This window comes from Cantharellus anzutake (genome assembly GCF_015039405.1).
Source record: "Cantharellus anzutake strain C23 chromosome Unknown EI90scaffold_6, whole genome shotgun sequence".
In the NCBI taxonomy this organism is placed as follows: domain Eukaryota; kingdom Fungi; phylum Basidiomycota; class Agaricomycetes; order Cantharellales; family Hydnaceae; genus Cantharellus; species Cantharellus anzutake.
The window spans coordinates 98413-115592 of NW_024066956.1; the positions used below are offsets into that span (position 1 = coordinate 98413).

Here is a 17180-nt window from a genome sequence, read left to right on the forward strand (position 1 = left end):
ATAATCAGGATGGTGATATGACTATATTGGTGAGAACGTAACGTTATTTTCGTATGCTCAGCAGCAGCTGGTGTCGGCGTGTGGGGCATGCCAGGACCGCGCACTTATCTCGGGTGTCAAGTGACTACGGTGACTCTAATGCGTAACTTAGGTACTTGGCATGGACGATTGACTGCACCAACATCTCGACCTCGGAGGGCGTGTCTAACCCGCCATTGATTCCTCGTGGCACTATTGTGCCCCGCTTCAGCCTTCCAGCTACGGTGGACTGTGAGTTCATTTCACCCAGTTGGAGATATATTCTGACATTTGTATTTCCCAGATTTAACGTAGAAATTGCGAAGCAAATTGGCGGTGCGCAACATTCGTCTTTTCCTGAAATGCCTATTATACTTCATGGATCGCTCCGATAGACGCACCCGAAAGTTCGCGGTTGTTGCCATTGAGCACGACATCTTCCACACCACAACCTCCACGACTCCTATGACTCTCACGATCAGTGTTAAACTCTACAACCTCCACAATTTCCACGGTCAGCACCCCTACCACCCACTCCCACGACAACGACTACTTCTCGAGGTGACAGTAGGGCAGAGGCTCGAACACTGGGGCATACATGAGAGGTGCAGTTGGTGGGTCAGTTGGCTTTGCTCTGGGCACAGTTCTGTGACGGGACCAAGCACGGTCCCTTCGGACCCATGATCTAAGCCGCGAATACGTGTGTCTAGTACACCCTTGCATCCCAATCAGGAATGCAGTGACCATCCTGAGGCTCGATCATTCCCTTCACGGGGTTCTTCTGCAGTATTTAAAATATTTGCAAATCCCCCCAGTTTGCACTCCCCGATCGTCCGAGTAATTCCATCATTTTCATCATGCTCCTGCTCGTTTCGAAATTGTGAAGCAAGTCGTGACAGAGACATTGCCAGAGTAGGGGATATTTACAACCATTGCTTGGCTCCATATCAGACGGGATAGAATGAATGGGATCAGTTGCTGTTATCAGACTGCAGGTCCGGCATGGGTCGTGGATCGTGGGTTCCGGGTGGTGGGATCGCTCATCTGGGTGTTGCCAAGCACGCTCTTGGCAGGTATGACTCAAAAATCGGCAGGTGCCGATTATCCGGCCAATTTCGATGACATGACATAAGCGTCGTGCGGTTTGCACCCATCTGAGCCTTGGAGGCTAGCCTGAAGCTTCTGGTGCCTTGTAATCCGATCGATCCTACCCGTGGGTCACACTAGGGTCATACTGGGTTGTATTGTGGTAGATCGCGGGAATGCAATTTTCACTCAAAGGACCGATCGTGCAAGCGCAAAGCTCACTTGGGCTCTCTGCGGCTACTTCGCTCCTCCGCCAGGGTGCTATCCTCTTCATGCTTCTTCTACCCCTTGGAGGTGGTAGGGCATCAGCACAAAGTGTATGTACAGAGGTTGACCTTACTCAAATATTTGACAAGCGTCGAGTGTATGATTAATTGATGCCTATTTTATAGACCAATGCGACTTGTATGAGTGGCTGGGACTGGGTGAGACGCATTATTAGGCTGCACCTCACTGAGTAACTGCTCAATAATTTTCAGTCATTCAACAGTGCAGGGTAAGTCAATGACGAGATGCTCGCCAAGCGCCAGCGCCTCGAATGATGATTAGAAAGAGTCCTTGCAAAGTCGTCTCGGAACTTCAGGCCGGGTGTGCTGGAGGCAAGGATTAACTTGACATCCTTCGTGTGGATGACTGACTCTTCTCGATAACACTAGGATGGTCCGTGTCCGCCATTCCTGCAGGCGGCCACTACGGTGGTAAGACATAGAATGATTCACACGACGCCGCGCTCACCAGACGACAAAGTCCCGCAACCAAATACGAGCAATGAACCAAGCATCTGTATGTTAATTCGACTCCAGCAACGATTTTGTTGAGATTTTGAAACCCGGAACCACATTCGACAGGCACCTGTACTTCGATAGTGTACCAGCTGTTATCGGCGTGTGCCGCATGCCAGAACGGGACATACGGATCGTGCGTTGATTAGTCTCTACACCATCACTCTGTCTAATGCGCAGTCTAGTTATCCCGGTTGGACAATTTATTGCACCGGCATTGCGACGGTGGAGGGTGAATACAAAGCATCTTTGATCCCCCCCGGCACCCTGGTACCCCACTGGGCCTACATTAAGCCCTCCGACTACGCTGGACTGTCAGTCCTTTCCTTCCTAATGGGGTTCATGCTAACATCTTTTCCTCCCCGCGATGCGTAGCTTCAACATAGAAGCTGCAAAATTGATTGGCGGTAGGTTTCATTCAATTATTTTTGTATGCTTACGGTGATTTTGTTGGATCGTCACGGTAGATACACCTGAAAGCACGCAATTGCTGTCATCGTCTGTTGCGACATCCGGAGCAAGCACCACACCCTCCATTACCACGACTCCCATATCTACTTTCACATCTACAACCACTACAACCACTACTAGTACCACGACAACTACCTCCCGTGGTGGAGGAAGCACAAACACCGGCGCGATTGCCGGTGGTGTCGTTGGAGGTGTCGTCGGCCTTGGCTTGGTTGGAGTCCTTGCCCTGGGGATCCTCAGTCGGAGAAATCCGAGTAGTAAGGGCGTTTCGCAGGGGGCCCCATCGCTGCCTACGACAATGGGTGAGAATACACAACCCGCATCGTATCAAGAACCTTTCCCTGTACCGCATGTGCCTCAAAACGCGCAATATGCGAATCAAGGGTACAGTGGCTATCCTGAGGCTTAATCTTTCCTATTGGGGGGTTAGTTATCGAAGTCAAGCACGCTGAGCCTCGCGGCAGCATCCGCAGTATTGCTCCTGACCATTTTCCAGATACTGCGAGTCTCAGAATATGTGTTTTGTCTGTTGAGACTGAGCTGGGACTCGGACCATGATGTAACGAATACCTTTGTAGGATTAGGAACGATGGAGTATTAAACAGCTCGCGCACAGTGCCTGTCGCTGTAAATGCCGTTGCATTATTAGATCTTTCCTGGCGGGCACACTCGCGTGCGCGCCATGGCCCTAACCTCGCCTGTTTTAATAGTGAAACATAATACATTCGTTTACTATATGTTACACAGGCGCTTGTCATTAGAAGTATCGGAAGTATACCAAGGCTATATTGATATGAACGGTGGGCCGCCATGATGGTGACGGCTGCAGGCCGGAGACTAAATTTTAGTGAGGTGCATGGGGGACCCATGACTCACAAGGGCGGGTCACCAACCCCCATCCCGTAGGGTAAATCCCGCACTTAAACACGAGGGAAAGCCACCCTCACCGAGGATAACCCCTCGGGATCTGTGAGGTCGGCGTAGGTCCCAAGAGCAAATCGGTTTCGGAGATATGGGGTAACAGTGGCAGTATGATCGGTGGGGTAATTAGACGGGGTAGATGGCGGAGCAAAGGCGGGGAACACACAGTTCACTCGTCGGTGAAACCCGACCCGCGGGCTTCACTAGCAGGAGTTCGCTTTTAAGCTGATCCCTGATTTGGATATTGTCATCATTGTCATTTTCAGCCGCTTTTAAGTAGTTTGGTTGTTTCCTGGAGTAGCAAGTCAGCAAAGAAATGAAAGGGGGAGAGAAGTAAGTCAGGAGCGTTGCAGTAGGCACACTTTTCGGTCAGGCACTAGTGCAGGCTTTGCGATAGCGCGTTGGGCAATGCCATGATAAAACATCTTGGGTTTGCGTCCTTCCATGTCAGTCAGCCCAAAATCTTTGTATTCTTGGGACATTTCCTAAATGCCGTGCCATCTTACCTTGCTTGTCAATGTCATTACCTAATGCTCAAACTTTGGATTAAGCCGCAGGAACCGTGAGGCTTGGGACCACGCGCACTTCTGAACTCCGTCCCGGAAGATGACTTTCATCCATTTAAAGTCAGGTGTAAGAAGGGCCAGTAAGGTAAGTGTATCATAGTGTCCGAATATCCACGCCAGAGGGTACGCCACATTGGAAAGTTCCGAACAATTCGTTGGACGAGCGCCACCTTTTTCGATCCACACACACACCCTCGCACAACCATACATAGAAGAGAATCATATTCGAACAGTATTTGATTCATCAACACTTTAGGAAAGGAATCGCAGAAACTTGGGTCCTATTCAGTGTTATTTGAGGGTCAACCAATGGAACCTCAGACGCCTTGGGAACCGGTGCCGTTACATAAACCGGATCTGAGTTTGATCGAAGGCGCAGCTTTATTTAGCTTCATAATATGCACTGCCTCCACCGATCATCCTTTGCCATGGGAGCTAAAGTTGATGCGTCGCTTGAATTGAACGATGTCACGTTGACTCAAGTTCGTCATTGACACATCACTGCGTTGAAGTGTACAGCACCCAGACCAAGGCACGCGCAAGCCGAACTTCGTATTTGTAAGCTCATAGTACGGGTGTCAAAACCGGCTTGTCAGGGGGGGGGGGGGGGAGCGCTGGTGGCGCTGGGTATGTCGAGAGGTTCCAGGGCACAGAATGACATGTTAAATTAAGCATCAAAAATGTGCCCCCAACGGAAGGATGTAGAGTGGATAGGTAGGAAGTATCGGTGGAGATGTTCCTGAACGATAATAGATGACAAGAGACCGGGGGGATGCGAAACGTACTCGTTGCACAGAGCTGCAGCACTATAGAAAAAAATTAAACTTCAGGTACACCACTATATCCGTGATGCTCGGGCTGGATCGGCGACACAAGGTGCAATTCCTGAGACGGAGGATGCGGAGAGGTAGCCATACTCGGGGGGTTCGTGGAGTTTCTGCGCCATGAGCCACCGGAAGGTGGGGCGTATTGACTGGGATCCGTGCCTGACCCCAACCCCCCCACGGCCCATATTGCAAGAACTGCAACCAGGCCGAGGCCAACCACACCACCAACCACACCTCCTACAATTGTACCGGTGTTGGAGCTTCCGCCTCCGCCCCCTCCCTTAGTCGTTGTTGTGGTAGTGGTCGAATGTTGGCTCGACGATGTCATGGTAGATATAGAGGACGTCGTACTTGAGCTTGACTCGGATGACGTGGTGCTCGATGTAAGCAACTGCGTACTTTCGGGTGTATCTGTCGGAACCATCCCATCAAGGACAATGAGTATCTCAAAAAAATGTGACGAAGACAAATGGAACATACCCCCAACTAGCTTGGCAATTTCTATGTTGAATCTAAGAAAAGGAGGTTGGTACAGCTTGAAGTTGTTTCTGGTGAGTGAAATAGACTCACAACCCGCCGTAGCTGGAAGGTTTGATGTAGGCCCAGTTGGGCACTAGACCACCGAACGGGATAAATTTCGGATTGTATTCGCCCTCAACAGTCGAGATGTTGGTGCAGTAAATTGTCCAAGCAGGGTACCTGGTTTGTATATCGGTATGGTGGCAGGAATCTGCGATGATTGACATACGAGATAAATGTCAGGTTTTGGCATGCTCCACACGCCGACATTAGTTGGTATACAATGGAGGTGCAAGTGCCTGTCAAAAACGGGATTTTGAGCGATCAAACCCAATGCGGTCGTCGCCCAGCTAGAGCACACACAGTAGTTCGGCTTATTTCTTGGATTGTCCGGTTCCGGGCCTTTTCTGTCCAGTAAGCATGCTGACTTTAAATCACGTCCTGCTCTTACCAATATAATGCCATCCTGCCGGAAGGCTGTCTACAGTCCACCCTAATAAGTTGGTACAGGTCAGTAAGAGAATTGAGAACGAGTACCGGTATGGTCCTGACCTCCATAACATACTGCCTGAAGTTCCGAAGCAACCTTACAAGGGTTATGTCTGGTCGTTATCGGGCAATATAAACATGCCTGCTGACAAGCGCCAGTCGGCGACCCACCCCTGACTATTCAACGCCTGGAGAAGAGTGTGTCTTTGTACAGATCTCAGAGATGTAGTCCAATATCCCACTCACCCAATCAAAGCTACTATCACAAGTGACATTGGTCTACATACAAAGCGCGCGTCAATACAAAGGGATGCATAACATCAACCGTGATCGAACCCATCCTCAAAGGACCAAGTTAAAAAGGAGGCTCCTAGAAGAACGCACCTGTTGCGCCAGAACTTTATCGCTCCAAAACACTAGAAAGAACAAGAACAATGTAGGCGCCCGACCGAGAACCGATCCGATTGCAGCATGAGGCCAAAGGGCGGGCGACCACAGGGCGATTCGCCGTTGTAAAGAAGGCATTCCTCGGGCAACCACCTTATATAATGACCCAACACAAAAAATTCTGGAGGACTGGAAGCTGCCTCGACCCAGAGAATGAAAGTGCAGTGTTCTCTACCGGCTGGGGGACGACAACTCAAAAGTGGAGCAGCATTCGGGCAACGCCTTATCAGAGAGATTAAGGACACCCGAATCGGACTTATTTCTTTATTTTCTCACCTTATTTTTGTGTATTTATCTCGACCCCTGCCCTTGGCGCTCTCACGAGCAGCCTACAGTCTCAGTCTGCAGGGTAAATATCCAGAATAAACAACAACAACAACAAACATCTACCGGCTGGGGGCCGTTCCGACTATGTAGCTTCGGTACATATGTGATCAAAGCACTTGGTAGTAGATCCAAGTATCCAATAGAGGCTGGTAATCTGCCTAGCATCCAACTCGATTGCTCCCCAAATCTATCCCACAATCCCATCAAATGTGCAAGCCCGGGCACCGAGTACTCAAACGCACTGGGTCATCATATACTTATGTGGAATGTGCATGTTCCAAGCAAAGGCCTCTAACTAGCTAGGATAACTAGGCGACGACTGGGATCTCACCGGTGACTGCACTGTCCCGGGCCGCCGCGATCTGAGTTGAAGTCGGCGGGCTTAAGGGTGAGGGTTCAGTGGGGTAGCTCCGCTGGGATACTAGCTGCACTGATGTCTTACCGTGGGTCTTGTGTGCATACGGGAACTTACAATGGCAGAGAACAGAATTCCTAAAGGTTGTGATCAAGGGCGCCCTCCAAAATGGCACAAAGGATATTACATGAGTGACGCTTGCCGCGCACGAGAGTGGATTTTTGAAATGGACTTTAAGTCGCATGCGTTGGAAGGTGCAAGTTTATCGATTATGTGCCAAAACAAATTCACTGTTCCCTCCACAATAAATTCGGCCAACCCCACTATACTGCTTGACAACCAGAAGAGATATGCACCAGTGGTGAGAGACGATTACGAACTCGGGCGTCGCTGCCGAGCTGCAACCCAGAGCGGCCCGCCTCCACAGGCCCGCAGCTGAACCGCGAGGAGGGTGACGAAGCCGCGTGTCAAGCATCACGCCCTTGGGCCGAATGTCGTGGAACCGGCGATCCAGGCGACAGAGGAGCATGTCCGTGGGTGTTCTCCATTACCGCGGGTAACACAGAACGACCCTGCGAGTGTACGGCAGGACCTCCGTCTGAACTCATCTTTTTGAAGATCCATATCGCAACAACTGCAACCAGGGCAAGGGAAATCACACCTCCAACTACGCCTCCTACAATCGCACCGGTGTTCGAGCCTCTGCCCCCATGTGCACTATTGGAAGCTGTGGAAGTTGTGGAGGTTATGGTAATGGAAGTTAATGTATTGCTTGTGCTGGACGTGCTTGATGCGGTGCTACTGAGTGAAAACACTCGAGAGCTTTCGGGAGCATCTAATAGTCAAACCATCCCGTGAATACACGATAAGGATTTCAAGAATGAAAACGCACCACCAATTGTCTTCGCCGCATCCAAGTTGAAGCTAGGGATCACGGGCAAAGCGAGCTATCAGGGTATGAATTCCGATCGGAAGTAGCGAACTGACAATCCATCAAAGTCGGAGGGCTTGATGTAGGCCCATTGAGGTATAAGGGTTCCGGCGGGTATCAGCGATGGTCGGTATTCACCCTCGGCAATCGCAATGCTAGCGCAATAACGGTCCCAGAGGGGATACCTAGATTACCCGTTAGACATGGAAGAGTAAGTAGACACAACCCTACATACCACGTGTATGAGAGGTTCTGACATGCTCCACATGCCGCCATCAGCTGGTATACCACGGAGGAACACAGGCCTATGGGCGAGTTTAGAATTCAAGCCACTGTCAGGGGAGTCGGAGCACACACAAGCGTTTGGGAAGTAACCCTCCGAACTATTCGGCACTGGGCCTTTGTCCTTCAGCGAGCACAAGGCTACGTAACTCAGACTTTGCGCATACCAACGTATACCCATCCCGGAGGGAGCGTTGGAACGAACCATCTTCCTGATTGTCATCAACTTGACTGTCAGTGGAGAAAGTGAATGATGTGTCTTAATGGAAACCTCACCTCCAACACCCACTGCAATAAGTTCCGAGCCTACTTTGCAAGGAGATTTTCTAGTCATTGGACCGTAAGCGCTGCAGCTGATACGTATTATCGACTTACCCTTGGGAGTTGAAAGCCTGAAGAAACAAAAAGAAGATCAGTTGCACAACCCAACGAATGATGCAGGCCTATATGTTATTCACCCACTGAAAGCTATGGGGACAAGTCACATTGGTCTACAAGGCACCCAAAAATCCCAGGTGGTCCACGCGCTTAGCTTTCCTCGAAGGTTTAAAAACAAAGCCGCCTCCCAGAGGCACGCACCTCTTGAGCCGATGCCTTATCGACCCCGAAACTTAGGAGAATCTTGAAGAGACAAGCTTGGCGGATAATCAAGACAATTAAAAGCAACCCAGTGGACCGTTGTGCAATTTGTGACTGAAAAGACGGCATTCTTTGCGTGATTAGCACCGTTCGATCCAAGCTCAGAGCAGCAGGCAGCCTCTCATTAACGAGTTAGAGCAGGAGGTCGAGGAAAAGCAGCGTTTGCAGTAGTCCCGTTAATCTTAACGCAACTTCCCCTTTGGCCGAACTGATTTGTCTATTTGTCTTATAAATGTTATGTTTGTTCTAAGGTCAAGATCTCGCGATCACAGCACTTTCAATATCATAGAATTCCATAAGACAGATGATCCATTCAGAGATCTGCAATTTGCAGGCTTCCGTCTGTTTGCACAAGAGCCGACTTGACAAGCAAGTACAACGCAGAACAAGATCATATTTGGATAGCGTTCGATTGAAATGCCTAGCTCGGGCAAAGCTTAATTCTGAAACCGGAAAAAATTCCAGCCTCGCCTCAAAACGCGGGCCTGACGCCCTGTAGGAAATCAGCCTCAAGGCAAATGGTTCATCCCCAGAGTTGGCCGAGCCTGCGGGGGTGCGGGGAAACGCACGGCCATGTGCATGTGGAGCACCGGATCCAAAAGCCAGAAATGGGCGGCCGCCAAGGCGCTTGAGAACCCCCATGAAAAAGTAGCTTGGTTTTCATCCCATGGGACGTTGATCGAGCCGTGCCACCTAGCTGGTTTCACACAACCGCAGCGGTAATCAGTAATACCAGAATCATTACACAAATGTTTCGATCGATTACATAGGTCACTTGATACCACGTTGACTCAAAAGCTGGAAGCATGATTACAATACTTGGTACAGACTAGATTATAAATAATACAAATAATAAGATAGGAAACGCAGGGCGTTCGTTGCACGAGGGGAAGGGCCTTCAGCCCGGAATGGAAAGCTGGGAACTCGTGCTCGATGGGAATATCTGCGAACTTTCAGGTGGATCTGTCGGAATAAGCTGCGTTTTCTCAAAGGAAAGAAACGCGACAAAGCTATTAATGCAACGAGTTGAAACTGTTCAGTAGCCCTAAAACATCTCCTAGACAACTTCCCCGCTGGTTGGGTTGCCTCTGGACATCGAGAGCATTTAAATGCAATGGACATTGCCGTGAATTCGAATATTCTTACTCTCAACAACACGATCACGATAAGATGGGTATGTACATTGTAGTGGCCACATAGTTGGTGGTACTGATATGTATGGAAGGGCACTCAGCCCAAGACAAAAGAGTCTTGGGCCTATCCCTATCGTCCGACGGGCGTTATAACGAAGTTACCAACCAGATAGATGGGGCACAGGTGAGCGCAAATGCAGTTTGCAACAACCTCAACGTCATATATATATATATATTAACATGCGTGATCGATAAGGATCTCACAAAGCCAGTTCATTTTCTTGGACTTCCATACGAGGTTGCGCATCACATACTCACGTTTCTTGACTTCGATACCTTGCGCGATGGCATGAGTCTCACAAGTCGCAACGTTCGGCGTGTTTGCGCATATCTCCTCTTCCGGGGCTTCAAATTTTCTGCATTACGTGACCGGGAAGATTTCGAAAGGCTCGATCAGTTCATGAACACTACTTCGGTGTCTGTCGTGAAGCGTCTGAACCTCTGGGTTAGTACTTCCCGCGATGTACCTGAGGACAAGGTGCAAGAGTCTCTCGAACGACTTATAGGTATCTTCACCAAATTCTCACATCTCATCGAGTTGACTCTGTTCGGTGAGGGCAAGGATCTGGGCAGCTTCCCCACCATGTGGACCTCAGCACAATGTCAGCTGGAGACCATTACGTTATCTATATATGACGATATCACACGATCAAAGTGGGGTGGTTTCTTGACCTCACAACCTAAGCTTCGGCACTTGGCGATATATCGTGCCAGAAATTTCGAGATGCCCCCAATACCCTCACTCAAATCTGTGAGGGTTGAACTCGGATGTGGGCATATCCGCTTTCCTGACAACATGTCGTCCACTCTGCGTGCATTGGAATATCTTTTTGTCGGAGGTGTTGACACATTATCCCTGTCGGACATGCCATCTTTGAAGCAGCTCCATTGTTCCGATGTGCAGAGATTGGTTATGGATTCGAAATTTCCAAACCTTACGGACGTCAACTTGCATTCCATAAACAATTTCAATTTCATTCCTCCTGCGATTCCACTCCCTTCCTTATCAAAACTCCGTATGGTGGATGTGCCGCTGCACCTTGCACGAGGATGTACAACGCTCGCCTCTGTGGAATTCCTGGACGACACTTTAGATTGGCCGCGTCAACCTCACGATCTGGAATCGCTCAAGGATTCTGCATTGTCACTTCGCAGCTTGACCATTAGAGAGGACCATGGATCGGATAGCGAAATCCCACCATCCTATCAAGTAATCAAGACATTCACCTTCCTCGCCGATTTGACGATCCAATTCGGCTCTATTCTAGTTCGGCTCTGCTGGTCCCCTTTCGACCAAAAATGCCCTACCAGCTCTTTATTTGGCGTTGTGAAATCGTTAAAATACCTTCAAACGCTCTCCTGGGAAGTCAGCGTGTTACTAGTGGACCCGGCCGAGCGTGACCCGACCGAGGATTACTTCGATGAGGGGATTGTGGGTTGGCTCGATGACATGTCGGATGGCTGCGCGCGTGCCAGTCCCTCGCTTCTCCATGCCGAATTCCGTTGTGACGGCTTCGTGTATATCCATGACATGCTGAGTGAAGAGGCAGCAAAGCTAGGCTGGCGGATGAGACATACTAGGACCTCTATCGCAGATCCCTTTGAAAAGTGGACTGTGAAAGAGGATATTTTACGGCGGTACTGATTCATGTCTTTTTTTTTTCAAGCTCTTTTGTTCATGTTGTATCATCTCTTTCCGTGCTCTCCTCTGTCGATTCACCTAGCTAGGCGTTTAACTTTGATCGATTTGCATCTTTTCCATGGACCGAACTTGCAACACACAACTGCCATGATTGTCACCATGTATGGATCACTTGAACCTAACGTGCGTCTATTACGCGTTGTGTTGCATCCTGGCCAAGTACGCATGCATTATAGTTGAACGACCTCTATGTAGACCAATGGTTGCGGTGCGGGGGGGGGGCAGTCGGAACGGTTGTCCCGGTCAAAATTATTTATTACTATGTCGTGCGTGGGATGTCATGATGACAAACCCCCTGCTGTTGTTGCTTGTGAATAAGCAGCCTTGACCGGCCCATGGGAAAAAAAAACTGGCCTTTGCGGCGTTGACTGTACTTATTATATACTTGACACGACGTCATCGTGCCCGTGCCATCTTTTGTGGCGGATCAACCCAATGCAGCCATTCGCTCTCGAGTACCGAGTTATGTAGTTATATGTTTCGAATTTAGGCTACGGTCATGGTCGGCCGATGGGGGGAGTGGTGTGGCGTGAACCGTTGCTCGACGACGCGGCTCTGCGACTTTTTTTTTTCTCATACCTGGCTGATAACCAACTGATTACGAGAGGTAACATCAAGCCACCCCTTATATTTACCCACTATTTACCCCCCACACATTCTTTCCCTAAGCGGTATATACAATCATGCAATGTGGTTTGTGAAGAGTACGTGAAGAAATTAGGATGTGCAAAATTCAAGAAATGCGAAGAGTACATGAAGAAATTAGCATATGAAAAATGATTATGAAGTACGAAGAGTACGTTGGGAAATGAGGAATGGAGTATGACTACAATGAATAACGACAGTGCCTCATAACCAAGATTGACGGTCCAGCTCGAATGGGAGGCAGGGGGGGCAGATGGCCCGGTAAACAAACCAGAAGCGTCAGGGAAACTCGGTGTAGTGGGATCACCAAGATTTGCGAGGGCGGTGTCAAAGAGTCCATTAGAGCCTGTCTGCTCATGGAACCCCACAGGGAACAACGTAGATTGATTTTGTAACAGCAGGTCGGGAGTGAACATCTCTGGACCAAAGGAGGCCGAAGCTTGCTGCAAGCGTCATTGAAGTCTCAGGGTTGTAGGTAACCATCCCCTGGCCAAAAGATGTTGCAGAGTGCCGAGGCTCCATCAAAACCCCAGGGAAAGCAAAGGTCCCGCATCCAAAGGGGACTGGAGTCTGCTGGGACACCATTTAGTCGAATTCCGCATCATCCGGCCACTGGGTGAGGCAGCGGCCGGCATCGAGAAGCTTTTTCGGAAGCATGCCCCAAGGAAACTGCCCGTTCAAGGGATTATTGCCCACAAAAAAGGCAAGCAGTTGGTTGGCAAGATGGGCGCGTGAGGCAGTCCGGCAGTCGTCACGAGAACGGGGCGTTGGGGGTGGAACAAACTCCCCATCGGCATTTTTCCCATCACGTTGTGTGACGAACGTCCGAATGTTGTCAAAAAGAATGGTGTTGGATTTACAGATGGATTGGAACCAAGCCTCCATTGCTGCCGTGTTCGTCGACACACCATTGTGCTTCTGTGTGGCAGGATGGTCCGTGGCTGAGACCATAACAATTGCCATGTGGATCCCACATAACGCAGCCCAGGTCATATCCTTCTTGATGCGGTCACGATAGAAGGCCATATTCCGAGCCTGAATGTGAGGGTCGGAGGCAAGCTGGCTAACGACGCTTTTGGTGACTTCACTGTGTTGCTCCGTTATTTTCGCTGCCCGCTCTTTCCATTCGGGTGATGTCTTGCCACCAAGACTCCTGATCTGGCTCTCATATTCATTGCGGATCTCCGCTTCAGTGCACTCCGGTGCATGAGCAAGGACCTCCGCTTCAGTGCCCTCTGGTGTACGAGGGAGAGATGAATCGGGTTGCTGGCGCCTGAGGCAAATGTCGCCTCGTTTGTGAAGACACTCGAAGGCATTCCAACTGTCCCCATTCTGTCGACGACTTTTCGTAGTGACCATGCAGTGGGCCGCCTTCAGCAAAGTCTCCGGGGACTTGATCCCCTCGCACGCATATCTTGTCAGAGTTTCGACATGCCGCTCCATCAGATCATGTATAATTTCACGTTGACTGGGAGTCAACGGACCACCGCGCAACTCGACTACCCGTGCCGAAGTGGAGTCTCCTCCCTCAGTGTCCCCCACATTGTTTTCAGCCCCCTCCTCATTATCATCATCATCATCATTCTCCATCGGTATGAGACCAGACAAGTCAACCGCGTTCGTACCTGCCAAATCATCGGGTAGGGTGTGGGTGCCCTGGAGGGCACTGGAGCAGAGAGCAAATCCAAGATCGACCTTGGTGACATCGCACATGCCTTATCTTCATCTGGATGTGGTTGCTGCAGTTCTGGCGCTACGTTAATTGCCAGAGGCTCTTCTAGAATAACGGGGGAGGGCTCCTGCCTCGGGAGCCGAGGTCGCGAGTCACCTCCCCTTGCTTCATGCCCGACCCCCTGTGGCGAGGAGGCAGGCGAGGGGAGTCCGGCACCGAGGTCCCTGGGCTGCTAGGGAGAGAATCGACGGCTTGATTGGGAGACGGCTCCTTTGAAGATGATGGCCTCCGCCTACGTAGTGAATCAACAACCTGAACTGACGAGCTCGATTCGGCTATTGCTGGCTGTGCGGGCTGGGGATCTGGTGGAGGGGTAATAGACGTTGATAGTGGAGCGGTAGGTGATGATGATTGGACAACCGGCGGGACAACAGAAAATGCCGGCGGGGCAACTCTCTTTTTGGTGGAGCGGGAGGCGGTTTTCTTGCTGGTGACAGAAGATGCCGGCGAGGCAGCGCCTTTTTTGTTAGAAGGCGAGGCGTTCTTGCAGATGACAGAAGATGGTGACAGGGCAGCACCCTTTTTGTTAGAGCGGGGACCCGTTTTCACGCCAGCAACAGAAGAAGGCGGCAGGGGAACATCCGTTTCGTTAGAGGCAGGGGCCGTGTTTGCACCGGCAGGACCCTCCAGAGACGCACGCAAGCGGGCAGAGCGCTTAACAATGCGTCCACTCGAGGTAGTTTCCCCTGTGAGTGAAACCTCGAGTCAACGGCTGACAAGGCCACAGATATCGGAGTGTTGACTTTCGGCCGCCAAGATGGCTCTTCTAATTGGCAAATAAAATTTGAGTTGGCCTGAAGACTTCAAGCCGTAAAGAACAACTATCAGTCGAACAGGGGCTCTAAAGCTTAGAATCACGCAAGCCTGAAAACCTCAAGCCGTAGAAACGGCAATGGATCAATCAGGGATGACGTGAAGTGAGGATGCTACTTGGAAGTGTACAGGACCGAAGATCTCAAGTCGTAAATACGGCTACCAATCACTAAGGAACTGTACAGTTGCAACTGCCTCTTAATTGACCTGTAAAGATTGTAACAGAGTTGTCAGGGGTCACTTCTGACACCTAACCTCGACCCAATGATTTCTGTTCGGTGTCGTCCAGAGGGTCGAAAAAAAATTCGACACAAATTGATTGCGCTTATGTACAGAATTCATCGTTGAACAATATACTCTTATTCGATCCGGAAATAAGGGCAAAAGTCGATGACAGTAAGGTCGACTGTGAGTCGCCATTTTCGTTGACCCCTCAAGTACTGGAATGACTCCGTTTTCTCTTTCGATACCCTCTGGACAGCATCATCCGAATTGCGAAGATACAGCATCAAGTTCCGAATGGCTCTGTCTATGTCCGATTTTGTCCGCCAAATGTTGGCCATGAATGCCTTCTTCCCTTTTAAAATGGCGGAGTCATATGCACGGGCAACAAGAATAAATCGAGTCACATCATACGTCTTCAAGTAAGATGGCAATCCATCGTACCAAGCCCGAAGTACGTGAGGGCCAAAGTCGAATGCAGTTAGAATTGCATCCCTGGGAACTATTTCATCATGCGTTGGGGCCAGAGGAGCGCATGCGTGGTAAAGAAGCTCGTCGCCGATGTTTTCGTTAGTTAAAACTGGTGGTGCATCAACAAGAAAACAATTCCGCTTGGGTCCCCACTCAAACTCCTCCCATACCAGCCCAATGTAGTGTAAATCAAAGCGGGAATCCCAAATATATCTCAAAGCCTCCTTTCCGGAGAATGGATCGATCGGGACTATTACCGAGTGCTGGAGCGCAGCATGGTAGCGCTCACTGTCCGCTGACAGAGCTGCAAGGACTTCATCCAGAACACTGCGTTGTTTTGCCAAGACCGCAACGTGCCATTTTCCATACTTGGAAGATGTTTTCGTGGCTGTGATCTGAGTAACGGCATACACTCCGGATATGTTGAAGAGACCCTTAGCCCACGTGTTCAGAGTCGTTCTGTCAAACGACTCGAAGTGCACACTGTCAAGGGGGGTTCTTAAGCAATGCCAGGATGCGTAGGGGAGAGTCTGACAGGATTGAGTAGGTGGGGCAGGCGACATATGTTCTACAACAGGAGAGTTCGACAGGGATGCAAACCACGCCCGAGCGTGTTCGGAAAAGGGTCCAACCCGACCCACAGATACAGGTGCGGAATCACCTACACCTAGTTGCTCTTGTAGTGGTTGCGACGATGGGGCATCCACATCCGTCATATCATCAACACTTGTTACTGATGGGCGCTGATGGAAAGGGGCATGTTGCTGGGGGATGGAAGGTAAGCGTGGGCGAGGAGAGGCAGGCCTCTTAGAAGAGGGAGTGGGCCCACGAGAAGGAGGGGGTGGGCGTGGAGCGACCTCAAGAGGGCAAGGAGTGCGCTGATGGGGGGAGGGAGCACGCGGCCAAGGAGGGGAAGAAGTGGGCCACCGAGAAGGGGAAGGCGCATCACGAGGAGAAGAATGATCACCACATCCATGAGAAGAAGAGGTCAGATGAGACACCTTTCTTGGGCCTGGGGAAGGTATTGGAGACGTACGCTTCCGATGTTGCAGGTCCCAAAGATAAGGCTGGCGAGCAGCCAAATGATCTCGCTTTGAACGCCAGGGTAAGTGCACGTGGCAATCTCGCGGTGGAGACTGTCTGAGATTTCCAGGTGTAGCTTCAACGAGATCCATGCTTCTTGATCCAGATTGACTAGCACCACCTGTTGGGGCCACTAATGGGGAGGGGACTGTATTTTGGAAGGGGGTCTCCGTTGGTGGCAACGTTGGCAACCTAATAATCACGAGTTACACAATTTGCATGAATGTTATTCGATATGCGAATGCGCACCCCTTGGAAACCAAATACTCGGAGCACTGCTGCTGGCATCGAGCAAGCTCGCTCGCCGAGAGTTTCTCCGAAGATGTCTCCTTCGGGATTTTCTTGAACTTCAGGTTGTTCGGCAAACGAGGTAGCCTCTGGGCGATAGGTGAGCTACCTGCATTAGTCTGACCCGCCTGGGGCGCAATAACCCCCGAAACACGAGGAGGGGCTGACTTGGCCGCATGAGAAACATCGGTCTGAGGTATTCCAGAGGTAACAACCTCCTTCGTGATGACAGAGGATAACACAGCCTTATTGACAGCTCTCCTCCCCGTGTCTTGACGCGTGGAAGTCATTCTGCTGGAATTTGGCACTCAAACTCCATGATTATATAATATAAATAGAACTCCATGGCACGTGATGGGACTTTGGTTCCG

At 50.3% G+C, this 17180-nt stretch overlaps 6 protein-coding genes across 6 annotated transcripts; 2 read left to right on the forward strand and 4 right to left on the reverse strand.

Moving 5' to 3' along the window:
* Positions 1 to 991: 991 nt before the first annotated feature.
* EI90DRAFT_2245539 (uncharacterized protein) lies at positions 992 to 3077 on the forward strand. The gene is made up of 10 exons (XM_039052753.1): positions 992 to 1421; positions 1497 to 1529; positions 1584 to 1600; positions 1654 to 1703; positions 1761 to 1802; positions 1852 to 1887; positions 1953 to 2022; positions 2072 to 2200; positions 2262 to 2293; positions 2354 to 3077. Exons 1-10 carry the CDS (start codon positions 1281 to 1283, stop codon positions 2764 to 2766), a joined length of 963 nt encoding a protein of 320 aa, XP_038921114.1. The 5' UTR covers positions 992 to 1280; the 3' UTR covers positions 2767 to 3077.
* Positions 3078 to 4358: 1281 nt separating this feature from the next.
* On the reverse strand, positions 4359 to 6297 carry EI90DRAFT_2247065 (uncharacterized protein). The gene is made up of 10 exons (XM_039052755.1): positions 6064 to 6297; positions 5926 to 5958; positions 5851 to 5867; positions 5743 to 5792; positions 5642 to 5683; positions 5554 to 5592; positions 5420 to 5489; positions 5242 to 5370; positions 5152 to 5183; positions 4359 to 5082 (listed from the first exon to the last, which is right to left on the reverse strand). The coding sequence occupies exons 1-10, from the start codon at positions 6202 to 6204 to the stop codon at positions 4664 to 4666; spliced, it is 972 nt and encodes a 323-aa protein (XP_038921115.1). The 5' UTR covers positions 6205 to 6297; the 3' UTR covers positions 4359 to 4663.
* Positions 6298 to 7246: 949 nt separating this feature from the next.
* Positions 7247 to 8711, reverse strand: EI90DRAFT_3036939 (uncharacterized protein; the record flags this gene model as incomplete). Its single annotated transcript, XM_039058738.1, has 10 exons — positions 7247 to 7622; positions 7701 to 7732; positions 7796 to 7924; positions 7975 to 8044; positions 8097 to 8132; positions 8189 to 8233; positions 8298 to 8347; positions 8397 to 8413; positions 8480 to 8512; positions 8601 to 8711. Coding segments are annotated over 10 exons (870 nt in total), but the record flags the coding sequence as incomplete, so codon positions are not given.
* A 1696-nt stretch (positions 8712 to 10407) lies between these two features.
* On the forward strand, positions 10408 to 11800 carry EI90DRAFT_3036949 (uncharacterized protein). The gene has a single exon (XM_039058739.1). It carries the CDS (start codon positions 10437 to 10439, stop codon positions 11496 to 11498), a length of 1062 nt encoding a protein of 353 aa, XP_038921117.1. The 5' UTR covers positions 10408 to 10436; the 3' UTR covers positions 11499 to 11800.
* Positions 11801 to 12701: 901 nt separating this feature from the next.
* On the reverse strand, positions 12702 to 14168 carry EI90DRAFT_2247299 (uncharacterized protein). Its single transcript, XM_039052756.1, has one exon. It carries the CDS (start codon positions 13911 to 13913, stop codon positions 12786 to 12788), a length of 1128 nt encoding a protein of 375 aa, XP_038921118.1. The 5' UTR covers positions 13914 to 14168; the 3' UTR covers positions 12702 to 12785.
* A 931-nt stretch (positions 14169 to 15099) lies between these two features.
* Positions 15100 to 17141, reverse strand: EI90DRAFT_3036955 (uncharacterized protein). The gene is made up of 2 exons (XM_039058740.1): positions 16771 to 17141; positions 15100 to 16713 (listed from the first exon to the last, which is right to left on the reverse strand). Exons 1-2 carry the CDS (start codon positions 17097 to 17099, stop codon positions 15105 to 15107), a joined length of 1938 nt encoding a protein of 645 aa, XP_038921119.1. The 5' UTR covers positions 17100 to 17141; the 3' UTR covers positions 15100 to 15104.
* Positions 17142 to 17180: the final 39 nt, after the last annotated feature.